The sequence below is a fragment of the Lathyrus oleraceus genome, chromosome 3 (genome assembly GCF_024323335.1).
Source record: "Lathyrus oleraceus cultivar Zhongwan6 chromosome 3, CAAS_Psat_ZW6_1.0, whole genome shotgun sequence".
Classification (NCBI taxonomy): domain Eukaryota; kingdom Viridiplantae; phylum Streptophyta; class Magnoliopsida; order Fabales; family Fabaceae; genus Lathyrus; species Lathyrus oleraceus.
This window is the reverse complement of record NC_066581.1, coordinates 299159642-299175233: the sequence shown is the minus strand read 5'-3', so window position 1 is coordinate 299175233 and position 15592 is coordinate 299159642. Positions and strand designations below refer to the sequence as shown.

Genomic DNA, 15592 nt, shown 5'->3' with positions numbered 1-15592 from the left:
ATGCAGTTGATGAATTGAGTATCTTGAACTAGCGGCGTTGATCTGCGTTGAAGTAACATGAAATGTATTCGCATGATTAATACTTTAACATTCAAGTCAATTCAAAATTTAAGAAGAGTGCACTGAAAAATAAAGATTAAAAAATATATCTTACTTTTGGTCTGAAGTGATTTTATACTTTAAATAAAATGTGATGGATTTGAAACCGATTGAACATCGACTATTAAAGCCAATAAGAAGCACGAAACAAATTCAAAGTGATTTTTAAAGTCACCTTAACAAAATAAAAAGTAAGTATCAAATATATGAAATTAACATGATTGAGTTATTCTATTATGTGTTTGGTGCCGTGCCCACAAAATAAGAAATATATATATTATTTTATTATTTTATTTGTTTGAGTCCGTTTGACACTAAAAATCGTCCAGTAACATTTTTATTCTTCAACGTCAAAAACACAGAAACCCCGCGAGAAACATTCAGATCCAAACTCTGAAAATTTTGAAAAGCTCCTTCTCTATCCGTTGAGAAATTGCAGAACCCTAATTCCCAAAAATGGAGGCTCTCTACAAAAAACTCTACGCTAAATACACCAAACTCAAGGTCTCTCTCTTTTCCTTCTTCTTCCTTTCAACTTTTTTTTCCATTTCTTACTCACTCATTCTCCTATTTATTCTTGCAGACTAACAAACTCTCCGAGTTCCATGACCCTGCCAAGGAACAAGAACACAAATTCCGCAAATTCGTCTCTGGTAATTTATATTCTTTCGTTAATCTCTCTTCACGAGTTTTCATTTTGATGCATGTGTGAATTAATTTGTGTTGCAGCTTCCGAACAGTTGATAGATCACTTGAGGAATGAATATGACAAGGTTCTTGAACACAACAATGACTTGGTAAATGAATTGACTTCGATTAGGTATGCACTATTTTGCAATCTTCCCTCTTTTGTTTTGTAGATTTTTGTGCATTTTGTGTGTGTTTGAGGTTGGAATATTGAAATTTGTTTTTCTCATACAGGCTTGCAAAAGACAATCAACTGGTTGATCTACAAAAGCTTTTAATGGAGGAAACCAAAAAAAGTGAGAAATCTAATTCATTTTTGTGGTTGTTGAAAATAGTTGTTTCATATCATAATCATGTAGGTGTTAAGTTAGGTCTAAAGAACAAAATCGCAAAACCCTTTACGCGACTGCGACTGTTTTTAAGACTTTGATCAGCAATATCTATCAACTTGGTCGAGAAAACCTGATTTTTCTTTTCAATGAGATATTCATGGTTCTTTAAAGTTACTAAGTGATTTACTTATTAATCCCAAAATACAAAGAGTTGATAAGTTATTATCTTTCAAGTGCTTCATGACTTGTACGAGAATCTAATGTTACTATAGGTTTTTAGCTTGTTGCTTTTAGTCTGAAATTGTTGTAGTTGCTTCTCATATTTTTGGTTAAGTCCTTATTAGAGTAGTAAGGGAATGTTCTCCGTTATGATAATACCTAGTTGATCTTTATCTTCAGAACATTTGTGGGAATCTCTATTCTATGTCAAAATTTGGTCATGTTTAATTGTGTTATGATTTGTTAATCCAGATCCACAGTGTTGTCCTTAAATTTATTTCATTTATATCATATTTTTATTGAGAATTTGGTGTGAACTTTGGGCAGGTGATACTCTTTTTGAAGAAGTTGAGAAGTTGCAAAAGCTTTTGAAGGAAGGAACTTCTGGTGATTTAAATAACTCCAATAACTCATCTGTTAGAATGACAAGAAAACGTATGAGACAGGAACATGATGCATTGGACAAAGAAGCGGGGTTTATATCATGTGAATTTGATGAAGGTAATTCTGTGGAGAGAGAGTCAACCCAATGCTTTCTCAAGGAGAATGCTTCCAATAAGGTGAGCATTTAGAACCTTAAAAACAGAAGATATTTGCATGTGTTCATTTATATATGAATATGAATATAGATTGTAATTATAATTATGTATGCACATTTGGTTTAACTCTTTCGGTGGAAAAATTAAACACCTTAATATGCTGTTATTTTGTTGTGAAAAGCTGATGGAGTCTTCTACGTCTAAGGTTAATGATCAACCAGGTTCGTGTGAGTAATTGGTATCCACTCTTTATTATTGAATGGTGTCATTGGTGTTTTAGCAATAATTTTATATGTCCTTCATTATGTTTTACAGGCATTGATTTACAAGAAAGTGGTCGTAGTAGTTGGCTTGCTCATGCTCTTTTTGAGTATACATTGGGTATGAAGTTATCCTTTGACAATCAAACTGGACGATCATGTCTTTTTGAAAATCAATCAACCGGTAATTCATACTTTTAGCTTGCAAATTTGTGATCAATAGGACTGTTGTAGAATCAACCGAGTCCTTTTCTTTTTAATTTGGTCTTGATATCAAATTGCCACTGTCATGGTGTATGCTCTTTGCAGATTATATAGTTTCTTTCTACTAAATATTCATGCGAATAAATATATTATAAGCTTAAGATTTGAAGACAAATTTGAAAGCATATGATGTTTCATTTTATAAGAGTAGAAAGGAGTATATATATAATGTAAGTTTTTTAGGAAGTATACTAATTCTTATGCGGAAGTGAAATTGGAGGCCATTCCAAAGACTCTGCAGTTTAAAAGTATATTGGATCCATCATACAAGTTAATTGGGAAATAGAGGGAAATCAATGAGTGTTTTTTTATATTATTTGCTTTTGTTATAGAAAAAGTACACCTGTCGATTTTCTATAAGACATTATGATGTTCGGATGGTTTGGTCTATGTAGCCAATTCCACCTATAGATAAATGACTTTTGTTGTTTTCATTGTTGGTAATAATGCAATTGTAAAATCATTACACCTCTGCACTGATGATTGCAAACAGTAGGGTTGAACCTTCAAACAAACCCGATTTGTTAGTTCAAAATACTTCTTTTATGTAAGATCATTCGGCCTGTGGATCATATTTGGCTTTAAACTTTGAAAAGTCTGTTCTTTTTATTTTCAGTTAATTAAGAAACTCACGGACAGTAACCTATTCTAGATTCATGTTTCACTTTGAAGGCCTTCTTGGCTATATTTTACTGTTAAAATATGAAATAAGGTTTTAGCCATTCAATATTTTTTGCAAGTGTTTGGTTAAAATGCTTCACTTATTGCCATCATTACAGGTTTCTCCTTCAGTATATCATGGATTGGCAAAACCCCTGGAGAGGAAGCCGGAGAGGATGCAGAACTGCTATACCAAGTAAAATCTCTAGGCATGCTTGAAAGAGTAGTACCAGAATGGATGACGGCAGACATCAAGTTCAGCCCAACCATGTGCCCCATCTTCTTTGAAAGGGTATCCCGAGTTATCAATTTGAAATACTGAAGTTTCTTTTTTCGTAGTTGTACATATTTCCACTTCAATTATTTGGAGGACTAATGAGAAACTAGGAATGACATTTGAGATGAAAAGGATGTTAACATAATTTTTTGATTAGTGAAGATGCTGAGTCGAAAATTGGGAGGTGCAAGTAAAAATACAAGTACTCATGAGCTGCACCTATTCAAGAAAACTATTTAATTTTATCTGCTTAGTTTTTGTACTGGTTTATAGGCTGATTTTTTCGGTGACCTTTTGTGCTCTTCTAGCCTTACTTAATGTTTTAAATTAGTGTTTTTTAGTGCACCAAGTCATTTTAGTGGTCAATGAAAATTTATTTCTTATGTTGAGGTTAATTTTTTGATAAATTCAATTAGCAATGCTATTGGAAAACGGTCGTGAGAAGTTCTATGCAATTTGCATTTTGGAGAGCTTGTAACTTTCTAAAGAAGACTATAAATATTGCTTAAAAACTCCTACTGACGATTAATTTTCACTTGAGTGAGATATTTCTATATCATTGACATTTACAGAAGCTCTTAAGTTGAAATCATTATTTATTTTAAATATATTCAAAAGTCATATATATATATATATATATATATATATATATATATATATATATATATATATATATATATATATATATATATATATATATATTCAAAATTACATATCTTTCCTATATAAAAAGATAATGTCTCGGAAACCATACATAACAAAATCTTTTTTATCTAAATTTTTTATACATAACAAATCTTGGGGAGGTGTTACCAAAATAAAATTGAATGCATAAATAATCTTTAAAAGAATGAAAGAATTTTAAAGGTTGGTAAACTTGTCCATATAAAACTGGCACGTAAGTGAGGGTGTCGCTCTACATAAATGATATAAGACCGAATAATTGACATGTGAGACATAGTCTTTCTAATACACTCTTGTGTCCAATATATTTTTGATTTTGTGCGCGTATATAAATAAAGATTTTAACTTGCCACCTCCATACATGTACCTTACATCTCCATAGTTTTATAATTTCATAACTGATGCTTATAAATATTTGAAACAAATTTTCATATAAAATTTTTGGTAGAAAAATCAAAATTTCCGATATAAACTAAACTTTCGGTAATGTATTTATAGTTTCTAATATAATATAATTTCTTAAATTTCTGTGAATTTTCAATATTATCATAAATTTTAAAATTATCATGTTATATCGTAATTTTTAATTTGAAATTTCCAGCAGTTTAATGTGTGAAAATTTAAACGCTCAGGATTTTGCCTACAATTTTAGACGATTGTGATTGCACTGACTGTTTTGTGTGGTCCAGAATAAATGCAAAATTGTATAAATATGTGTCACCTGTTGTTTGATAAAACACCTCAAAATGTATCTTCCTAAATTTTTTGATTAAGACAGAAGTGTACTTCATAGAGCTTCACCTCCCGTAGAGTTCCAGCTTTCGGATGGCACCACATCTCTGGCTGCCTTGACATCCAAGTTGAATGAATTGTTACCTGATACCGAAAATAGAAAGGTGAGAAAAATTGAATTTTGTGAAGATTGGATTGATACTGATGGAAGGATGAAATACAACCTTATTGAGTTGAAGATTGATGAAGATGTGAAGGATTTGTGGAGATCATCTCGCTGTAGGTTAATAAAGGGGTTGATTGAATTAGATGCTAAGATTTCAAGGTCTGCCGACAACATAATTAAACTATGAAACGTCCAGAATCATCTCGTAGTGTCTAGATTTTCTTATTTATTATCGTTTTTTTAAGTTATGTAATCCATTGTCAAATGATAATTTATGTTCATGTTGCATCAATGGAAGATCAAAAATATTATCTAATAAAAAGTTCTGATGAAGATATCCGAGTAATGTTACATGTAATATACAAATAATATACAAATAATACATAAAGATAATAATAATGTCTAAATGGGTCCTCCACGAGCTATGTGGGCAGTCCGAGATAATCCAGTAAAAATCTCACAATTTGGGTTTACCAAACCGGTGAGATTATCCATAATAATTGCAATCATCTAGAGACGGTGCTGGTCATCGGCATCAGTTGGAGGAGGCGGTGGCACATCATCGACAGGTACCCTAGCATCAGAAGGCCCAACATCATCTATATGCTCAACATGTGGGATGCTGCGAGGGTGTGATATAATGAGGTACCACTCAAAGTAACCATCCTCACATTGCGAGGTATGCTGAACTATAACTGTGCAATCTCTAATGGCACGCTCAGAGCTGATGATGTTACTCTGAAACCACCAGTCAATGCCCGCAGATGAAATATTTGGAAATGATCGTGAGATGCTCTGAACATAATCATATTTTCATAGACACCTCTCAGGAAAGCGTCTAGCAGCCAATGTCTTCCACCATATATAACCTAAATATAAAGAAGACCCATCAAACTCGCGGTGGACTATGTGATTAGTGTATGGTGTCCATATGACATCTTTACACTAACTGCATCAAACCTCCTATTGTACTCCGCAACGTCATCTGGATGTGACTGCCCGACCTTCCATCTCCTCGTCCGTGGGGCCCCACAGGGGAATGTTGCACCCTTGTGTCATAGATGGTGGAAAAATGCTCGTATATCCAGCACTGATATTAGAACACGGACACAACAAATAATAATTAAGAAATGTTATTCGTAACAATTAAATAAGAATTAAACAACAAATAATAATTTGAAAGAACACCCGTAATATACTCAAATAACCAGCAAGTTGCTTATTCTCAAATGTTGTCTCCACTTTAAGTGTTGTATATAGGATTGTCAACGCAACACACCCATAAGCCCAACTAGTAACGTCAAGGTTACTGAACAACCACATGTACCGGGCGTCGATATAAACACATGACTTGTCTACAAAGAGAGTACATGCTACTATATGTAGCATTTATACCCTAGCGGCAACCTCATACCTCTGTGTCATAACAAACTCCTCGTACCCATCTCAAATTCAAGACATACGAAGGTGAGCATCCTTGTTAAATTCAAACTCATTCAGCATAACCTCCTCAAAAACTCTCATATCTCATACAGCAGTCAAACATGCAAGCGACGGGCTAATAACTGGAGCCGTGAAGAATCTGCCAGCGATGGAGAGATGGAACAATGGGGAGACATCATCCAGAGTGATAGTCATTTCCCTAAATGGAAGATGAAATGAAGATGTCTCATTGTGCCATCGCTCAACAAAAGCAGTAAGAAGTTGAGCGTCGAGCATGGCAAGTGAGCAATCGGCAAAGTCAAGGAGCTAAAAATCACGTAGAATACGCCTGACTTGTTCATGCATCTGATTCTTCAGGAAGTTCTTTAGTTTTGACCTGTGCGATGTCACCTTCAGTTGGGAGACGATCCTATAACAAACAAATTTAAAAAACTTAGTAGTTAACTTTCATGGAACAATAATAAATAAATTAAAGTTAAACATAATATATATATATATATATATATATATATATATATATATATATATCTTCCTGCCATAGTCAGTATGGCATATTGTGAGCGTACTCAATAAGCATCGATCGGTCAATGAGTCCTCTCGGGAACGCTTCATCAATGTGCACAGACGGCTTGGTCGAAGGAGCTGTAACCTCTGTGTTTGCAGTAGCAGATGAGACCAAATCAACAACAACGACATCTGACTAGACTAGTTCATCTGCAACAGTGGCATCATCAACAACCTCAGTAGCAATATGTGTCACATTTGTCTCGACCGTTGGGTCATGAACATCACGAACCTGCACATCCTGAACATGAACAACCTCAACATCATCTCTGGTCGCTCGACATCGGGTGCTATGCGGTACGCGAAACTGACCCTGCTTAGCCATCTGTTTTCGGTTGGAACCACTTGTCTAACCCATATCTATGAAGACTCAACCTCAGTATCATCTTTATCGCAAATTGTGAAATTTCTAGAAAAAATGTTTTTACAAATACCGAAAATTTTAACATTCACGGTACAAATTCACGCAAATTTCGTAATTTACGGTAAAAAATACTGTTTTTGAAATTTTCGACATACCAAATAAAATTTTTGGTATCGCCCTAGAGAATTCATAATTCACGCGTGTGGTTAGTGAATTTCGTAAGTAAAGTGAAAAATATTGCAAGGTTAATATTGTCTATTCATAGGATATGGGGTTGTCAGGTATGAGTGTGTGGTGACAAGTTAAAACCTCATTTGAATGGCGGGTGGGCTGAATGGATAGGCTCGTGAACTATGATAGAATTAGATTTTGATTTAACTCATCCTTAGAAAATGGACTTGCAAGGTGAAGAATGTCGTTATGTATAAATTTTTTTGTGGATTTTATCTTTAACCAATGAAAAGTTGACTTTTTTCCAATAAAAAATATTATCTTCGTTTCACAATAAGTGACTCAGTTGACTATTTCACAGAGATTAAAATAAATAAATAAATGAAAGAGAGATAATGTTATTTTTACTAAACTATCCTTATCATATATTAAGAATGATAAAAGTAATATTAATTAGACGATAAAATTAAAAATTAAAATGAATCATTCATTTTAAAATATTTTTTAATTCCAAATAAATCACTCATAAGGAATAATCAAGAGCAAACTAAAATGAAGTCAACTATTTAATTTATTTGGTTTACAACACATACTAAAAGCCTAGCTTTAGACAAAGAGCTTAAAGAAAACACATTTCAATTATTAAATTTTGTTATAATATCTAAATTGTAATGTTAATATAGCACGTTTATCCTCTATCATGAGCGACTTCCATTCTACCCATTCTACTTCCGTAAATTAAAAAGTTTACTTGTGTTTACAGTCTCAATTAACACATAAGGTTTTTTTATTTTTATTTTTATTTTTATAAGTTACCCTTTTCTTTGACCAAGTTAATCCATAAGGGTGAGTTGTTTGTGTGGGATGTCCACTATGAATCAAACTTTTCAAGAGATTAAGAAAATATTAACTTATGCACTGTCTTAATTTTACCTAAACCAAATACGCTGATTCCATGATTAAGGGCTATGCTTATGCATATAGGAAAATTAAGACCGTGAAAGGAATTATTTAGAGATAGTTTTTGTAGTTTCTATTGTTAAGATGTGGGAACATTACATGTATAGTTTTAGATATGATGTATTAAGTGAAAAGAGTTTGAAGTATTCGTTTAATAAAAAATAATTGCACATGAAGCAAATTAGATGGTTATAATTTCTTATACACTTTTGTTTTCAGCTTATTAATAACTACGGGGAAGATAATGTATTGATGCTTTGAGTTAGAAATATTTGAGCGCATTTATTGTCATAGTGAAACGAAGTGAGTTATTTTAACAATTTAGAGACCTTAATTTGAAATATAAAGTTTAACTTGAGAGCCACATATTTGAAATGTTGAAGGGGGGATAGTTGATCTATGGATAACATCAAAGAAAGCCATAAGTTGGATTTGCCTTTTCTTTTGATAATTTGAATTTTTTTAAATTAAGAAAACGATACCAAATTCAAGGTGGGTGATGATGAAATAATGATATTTTTAGTAAGGATTTATGTTCTAGATGTGAATTATTTAAGGAAATTAATTTATGAAGAAAGACATAGAAGTGAAGAAAGCATTAAGTATTGAAGTCATAAGGATTTCAATTTATGAGCCTTCGATAAATAGTTAGAATTATAGAATCAATCGTTCTTTAAAAGATTTACTGAGAGCTTGTGTTAAATCAATGTAAAAGTTATGTTGTATTTTTCTGAGCTTAAAATTTACTTATAATAATAGTTTTCACTCTATTATTGGAATATCATATGAAGCCTTGTATGATAGGACATGTAAATCTCCTTTTGTTGACCTTAGAAAAAAGATAATCTTATTTTAAGACCAAATGTGGTTTAGTAGAGTCGGAAGAAGAATGAGATGATTTGGAAAAAGAAGAAAGCATATAAGAATAGGCAAAAACTGTATCATTATAAGAGAAGAAAATAATTGAATTTTCAAAAGAATGGTTATGTATTTTCTTAAGTTCACTCTGACGACCGGACTTTAAAATATAAAAATCCACCTCCCTCTATTCAAACTTTTCAAATTATGAAATGGGTCGGTAGCATAGCCCACTAAGTAGTATTTAGTTTTCAATTTTCATAGTGTTTTTCATGATTCTCGATTTTGTTAGTATGTGCAAGAACTCTCACATGTTGAGTTGAACGATGTTCAAAGTAAATTTTGAATTTTGACACCTTGTCTTCGAGAATTGAAAGATCAAACATCAAGAAAATATGTGGTGAAAATTTTCATTAATGAATGTTATTTAGAATGGAACAATTGGTGAAAATGCAACTTGAAAAATCAATAAATTTTGAGAAAAAATTATCTTTAAAAAGAGAAGAATCGTAACACCTCATTGATAATTTGCTCTATACTATGAATAATATTGCGCTATATTATGAATAATACCAACCGTGTGATTATGTGATACAAGTGTAATAGAGTAGTTTTGTATTTTGTTAGTATATTTGTATTTCTGTTAGTCTAGCATTGCTGAGCTGTTAGGTTGTTATAACAGACTCGGTCAGCTAGCTAAGCAAATATATATATATATATATATATATATATATATATATATATATATATATATATATATATATATATATATATATATATATATATATATAGAGAGAGAGAGAGAGAGAGAGAGAGAGAGAGAAAAGAGAGAGAGAGAGAGAGAGAGCCCTTTGTATCCAATGATTAAGGAATACAATGAGAAATTCTTTCCTTATTCCAATTCTCTAATTCTATCATGGTATCGTGAGCTTATCTTTTTCGATCCATGGAGCCTCTTTTTCCTTCTGCTCAGGTGAAGCTTTCTCACCTTATCTCTGTAAAGCTTGACGATAAAAATTTCAAACAATGGAAGCAACAGATTGACGGAGTCGTTCGCGGTCATCGTCTTCAACGGTTTGTTATAGTTCCGGTGATTTTGCCGCCGTCACCTTCCGATCCTGCATCTCACAGTGCGTTTCTTGAATGGGAGCAACAGGATGCCCTAATTTGCACCTGGCTCCTTTCCACCATCTCCGATTCGCTTCTTCCGAAGCTTGTTGAGTGTAAACACGCGTGGCAAGTTTGGACAGAAATCCACCGTTACTTCAACACTCTTCTCTCCACCAAAGCGCGCCAGTTACGATCGGAGCTCCGTCGTCTCACGAAGGGAACGTTGACGATATATGAGCTTATGGCTCGCACGCGTGAGATCAGTGAATCGCTGGTCTCTATTGGGGATTCGGTTCCTCTTCGTAACCTAATTGAGATTGTTCTGGATTCTCTTCCTGAGGAGTATGACTCCATCGTTGCCGCCGTCAACAGTAAGGATGAATTGAGTTCTTTAGATGAACTGGAGTCGTCTCTACTGGCTCATGAGTCGCGTCTGGAGAAACATCGCAAAGTCGTGGTTACGGAGCCGGCGACGGTGAATCTCACTCAAGCAACACCATCACCTGCGCCGGTCGTCGCTGATCAATCTGTTACTGACGCGTTTCCTCAAGGAACAAGTCACATCACCGCTAATGTTGAGAATCACGTTTATGGCTCGCGTGGAGGTCGTTTTGGCCGTGGTGGAGGACGTTTTGGTAAAACGCCGTGTCAGATTTGTCACAAACCTGGTCATGATGCTTCAGTATGCTATTATCGCTATTCCAATTCCAATTCCAGTGGTGTTGGTTATCCACAGCAGAGAGCTCCTTTCAATCCCTTCCTTGTGGCTCCACGTGATGTGTATCCTATTCAGTTTGCTTATGCTTTTCCTAGAGCTGCACCTCCCAGATCCTCTACACCACAAGCTTTCTATGCAGGTACTGAAGCTAGCTTCAATAATCAATGGTGGTATCCTGATTCAGGCGCTTCTCATCATGTTACGCCTGAGGCCTCTAATGTGTCTGACTCCATTTCTTTGCCTGGTACTGAGCAAGTCTTCATGGGAAATGACCAAGGTTTGTCTATCAATTCTGTTGGTTCTATGTCTTTTCCTTTACCACACAAACCTAACCTATCTCTTACTCTTAGCAATCTTTTACTTGTCCCTCACATTACCAAGAATCTGATGAGTGTGAGCAAATTTGCCCAAGATAACAGTGTGTTTTTTGAATTTCACCCTAAATTTTGTGTTGTCAAATCTCAGGCTTCCTCTGAAGTGTTACTCTGTGGCCTTGTTGGAGATGATGGCCTCTACAAGTTTCCTAATCCTGCTGCGTCTCAACTGTCCAAGTCTTGTCCCAGTCTTCATACTTGTAGTACTAGCTGCAGTTTACCTTGTTCCTCTGCAATAAGTAGTTGTAATACTTCCAATTGTATGCCAAATCTTATGTCACGTTGTAATAATTCTTTCAATAATAATACTACAAGCAAATTTTTCAACTCTTCTCTTAATTCTTCCACTGTTAGCACTGAGTTACCTTCTCCACATTCTAATAGTTCATCGTCTATAGCCACTAATAAGTATGTTCTGTGGCATACCAGATTGGGACACCCCAACCATCATGCTCTCATTGAGATTTTCAAAATTTGTAACCTAACTATCCCTCCCAAACCTCCCACAGAACTGTGTCATGCGTGCTGCCTTGGCAAGTCACACAGATTACCCTTTTCATTGTCCACTACGGTTTACACTCATCCTTTTGAATTAGTTGTGTGTGACCTCTGGGGGCCAGCTCCTATGAAATCCTCAAGTGGATATACTTATTTCCTCACCTGTGTAGATGCCTACTCTAGGTTTGTTTGGGTTTTTCCCCTGAAACTCAAATCTGACACCATGTTTCAGTTTCTTCAATTTAAGAAAATGGTTGAACTACAGTTTGGTTGTCCCATAAAGTGTGTCCAAACTGATGGGGGATGAGAGTTTAGGCCTCTCACCGAGTATCTCACTGAGTTAGGCATTGTCCATCGGTTCACTTGTCCCCATACACACCACCAAAATGGTCTTGTTGAACGTAAGCATAGGCACATTGTTGAGACTGGTTTAACTCTCCTAGCCCAATCCACCCTCCCTTTAATGTTTTGGGATCATGCCTTTGTCACAGCAGCCTATCTCATCAACAGAATTCCCAGCCCTACACTTGACAATTATTCTCCTTACTATAAACTCCTTAACAAACCACCTGATTATTCTAACCTTAAAGTCTTTGGATGCTCTTATTACCCATTCATGCGTCCCTATAACGCTCATAAGCTAGCCTGTAGGTCTCAACAATGCATTTTTCTTGGATACTCCACAGCTCATAAGGGCTATAAATGCCTTGCCTCAGATGGACATATTTACATCTCTAAGGATGTTGTGTTCCATGAAGCTCATTTTCCCTATTCCACATTATTTTCCACTCCCTCCAAATCTTCCTCTTCTTCCTCATTTCCTTCTCGTACCTGGTTTGTCCCTCCTCTCTCTATTTCCTCTGCTGCCAGTCAGTCTCATCTTTCCTCTCCTTCCTCCTCTTCCCTCAACTCTAATTCTAATCAAGCTGGTAGCCACAGTACCACTCCCAGGTCTGCCCCTGCTTTCAATCCTGAGCAATCTGCTCCCTCTGATCAGTCATCCCCCACTTCTAGTTCACAGTCAGTTTCTCTTGTTCCCCAACCCATCACTGCCATCCCTATCTCCTCTTCTTCTGACTCTCCTGCCCTTATTCTTTCTGATCCAGCTGAAGCCAGTACCATCTCACCTTCTTCCTCTCAACATCGCTCCTCTTCAGCTGGTCCTAGCCCTAGTCCCAACCCTCCCAATACCAATTTACCTTTCATTAATCCTCAAAATGTGCATCATATGCAAATTAGAGCCAAAAGAGGTATCACTCTTACCAAACGTCATCCTACCCTTCTTTTAGCCCACATGGAACCAACTTTTGTTGTTCAGGCCTTGGCTGCTCCCCATTGGTTTCAGGCAATGAAAGAAGAGTATCAGACACTGATGAGAAATCAGACTTGGACATTGCTGAAAGCTACTGATTGCAGGAAGCCCATCGACTGTAAGTGGGTTTTCAGAACAAAGGAAAATCCTGATGGTTCCATAAACAGGTATATGGCCAGATTAGTAGCTAAAGGGTTCCATCAAAAGGCTGGTTGTCATCAAACCAGTCATCAAACTAGTAACTGTCAGAATTGTTTTAACTATTGTTGTTAGTAATAAATGGACCATCCAACAAATTGATGTTAATAATGCCTTTCTAAATGGCACTCTTGAAGAGGAGGTTTTTATGCAGCAGCCTCCTGGCTTTGAAGCAGCTAACAAGACACTGGTTTGCAAGTTGAATAGGGCTATCTATGGTTTAAAACAGGCTCCTAGGGCCTGGTTTGACAAACTCAAGGGTGCACTGATTCAACTTGGTTTTCAGGCTAGCAGATGTGACCCTAGTCTTTTTCTGCTGCATCAAGGAAAGCTTCAGGTTCTGATTCTGGTGTATGTTGATGATATTATCATCACAGGCAGTTCTGCTCCTTTTATTACCTCCTTAATCAAGCATCTCAATGACAAATTCTCCCTAAAGCAGTTAGGGCAGCTTGACTATTTTTTGGGCATTGAAGTATCTCATCTCCCTAATGGTTCTCTGATTCTTTCCCAAACCAAATACATTTCTGATTTGCTTTCCAAACTGAATATGCTCAATGCCAATGGCATGCCCACTCCCATGGTCTCTAGCAGCAAGTTATCTCACGTTGGTTCAGCTGCTGTTGATGATCCAACTCAGTTTAGATCAGTTGTTGGTGCCTTGGAATATGTTACATTAACTAGACCTGAGATCTCATTTTCTATCAACAAAGTTTGTCAGTTTTTGTCCAACCCTTTAGAGGATCATTGGAAGGCAGTCAAGAGGATCTTGAGGTACTTAAGTGGCACTCTGCATCATGGTTTGCTCATCCAACCTTCTTCTGTCCAGCAGCCTATGCAATTGTTAGGGTTCTGTGATGCAGACTGGGCATCAGACCCTGATGATAGGCGGTCAACTTCAGGGGCCTGTGTCTATCTTGGTCCTAATGTTGTTTCCTGGTGGTCTAAGAAGCAGCAGTTGGTAGCCAGGTCTAGTGTTGAAGCAGCAGCTGGTAGCCAGGTCTAGTGCTGAAACAGAGAACCGCAGCATGGCTCAGTTGGCTGCTGAGCTTCTTTGGATCCAGTCTTTACTTAGGGAACTTCACTGCTCCACTCAGGTGCCCAGGATCCTGTGTGACAACTTAAGCACTGTCACACTTGCTCATAACCTTATTCTCCACAACAGAACCAAGCATATGGAACTTGATATCTTCTTTCTGCGTGAGAAAGTTCTCAGCAAAAGCCTATATGTGGCACATGTCCCAGCTCATGATTAGTGGGTTGATATTCTGACTAAACCTCTGTCTGCTGCCAAATTTGTACCTCTGCGTGCTAAGCTGCGTGTGTTGAACAAAACTGATTTGACAAGCCCACCAGCAGATTCTAAGGGGGACTAATAGAATAGTTTTGTATTTTGTTAGTATATTTGTACTTCTGTTAGTCTAGCATTGTTGAGCTGTTAGGTTGTTATAACAGACTCAGTCAATTAGCTAAACAAGTATATATATATATATATATATATATATATATATATATATATATATATATATATATATATATATATATATATATATATATATATATATATATATATATACACACACACCTCTTTGTATCCAATGATTAAGGAATACAATGAGAAATTCTTTCCTTATTCTAATTCTCTAATTCTATCAAAGTGTAAGTCTGTTATTTGTGTATGATGGGATTGTGTTTGTATCTTTGATAATGGAATTATCATGAGAATTCTTTTGGATTTTAGAGAGGATAGACATTGCAAATTAACCTGTAAAACTTTAGAAAGGTTAGGAATGAGGTAGAATGAAAAGAAAATTGAGTTTGATCACTTGGCATGGGCTAACTATTGATGTATGTGATTCTTCGCATTATTGATGTACGTGATTTTTCGCATTCGCATAGAATAGCTTGCTTCGCGAAGTTACCATGTATTCAAAAGTGGAGAAATTTTGCTAATTTTGCATACACAAAATTGCATGTCACATGCGAGACGAGTCTTCCAAACGAGTAACGCCTTGGTAGATATGCCGCCCCTCAGCTTCAACGTTTAGCTTACAGAGGAAATACAGTATTCAGACAATATCTCAGTTACTTTCTATCAGAAGC

At 35.7% G+C, this 15592-nt stretch overlaps 1 protein-coding gene across 5 annotated transcripts; it reads left to right on the top strand.

The window, feature by feature from the left end:
* Nucleotides 1-392: 392 nt before the first annotated feature.
* Nucleotides 393-3590, top strand: LOC127127213 (uncharacterized). 5 transcript variants are annotated; one of them, XM_051056346.1, is made up of 8 exons: nucleotides 393-603; nucleotides 683-752; nucleotides 829-919; nucleotides 1021-1082; nucleotides 1665-1897; nucleotides 2058-2103; nucleotides 2192-2257; nucleotides 3180-3590. In XM_051056346.1, the coding sequence occupies exons 1-8, from the start codon at nucleotides 556-558 to the stop codon at nucleotides 3380-3382; spliced, it is 819 nt and encodes a 272-aa protein (XP_050912303.1). In that variant the 5' UTR covers nucleotides 393-555; the 3' UTR covers nucleotides 3383-3590. The 5 variants fall into 5 exon arrangements, with proteins under 5 accessions (XP_050912303.1, XP_050912305.1, XP_050912304.1 ...); XM_051056347.1 differs by having other exon boundaries at nucleotides 395-603; nucleotides 2058-2097; XM_051056344.1 differs by having other exon boundaries at nucleotides 397-603; nucleotides 2192-2320.
* Nucleotides 3591-15592: the final 12002 nt, after the last annotated feature.

Coding starts and splice junctions, on each gene's coding strand:
- LOC127127213 (XM_051056344.1), top strand. CDS start 556: ATGGAGGCTCTCTACAAAAAACTCTACGCTAAATACACCAAACTCAAG. Junction 1,083..1,664: donor AATGGAGGAAACCAAAAAAA/GTGAGAAATCTA, acceptor AACTTTGGGCAG/GTGATACTCTTTTTGAAGAA. Junction 2,104..2,191: donor TAATGATCAACCAGGTTCGT/GTGAGTAATTGG, acceptor TATGTTTTACAG/GCATTGATTTACAAGAAAGT.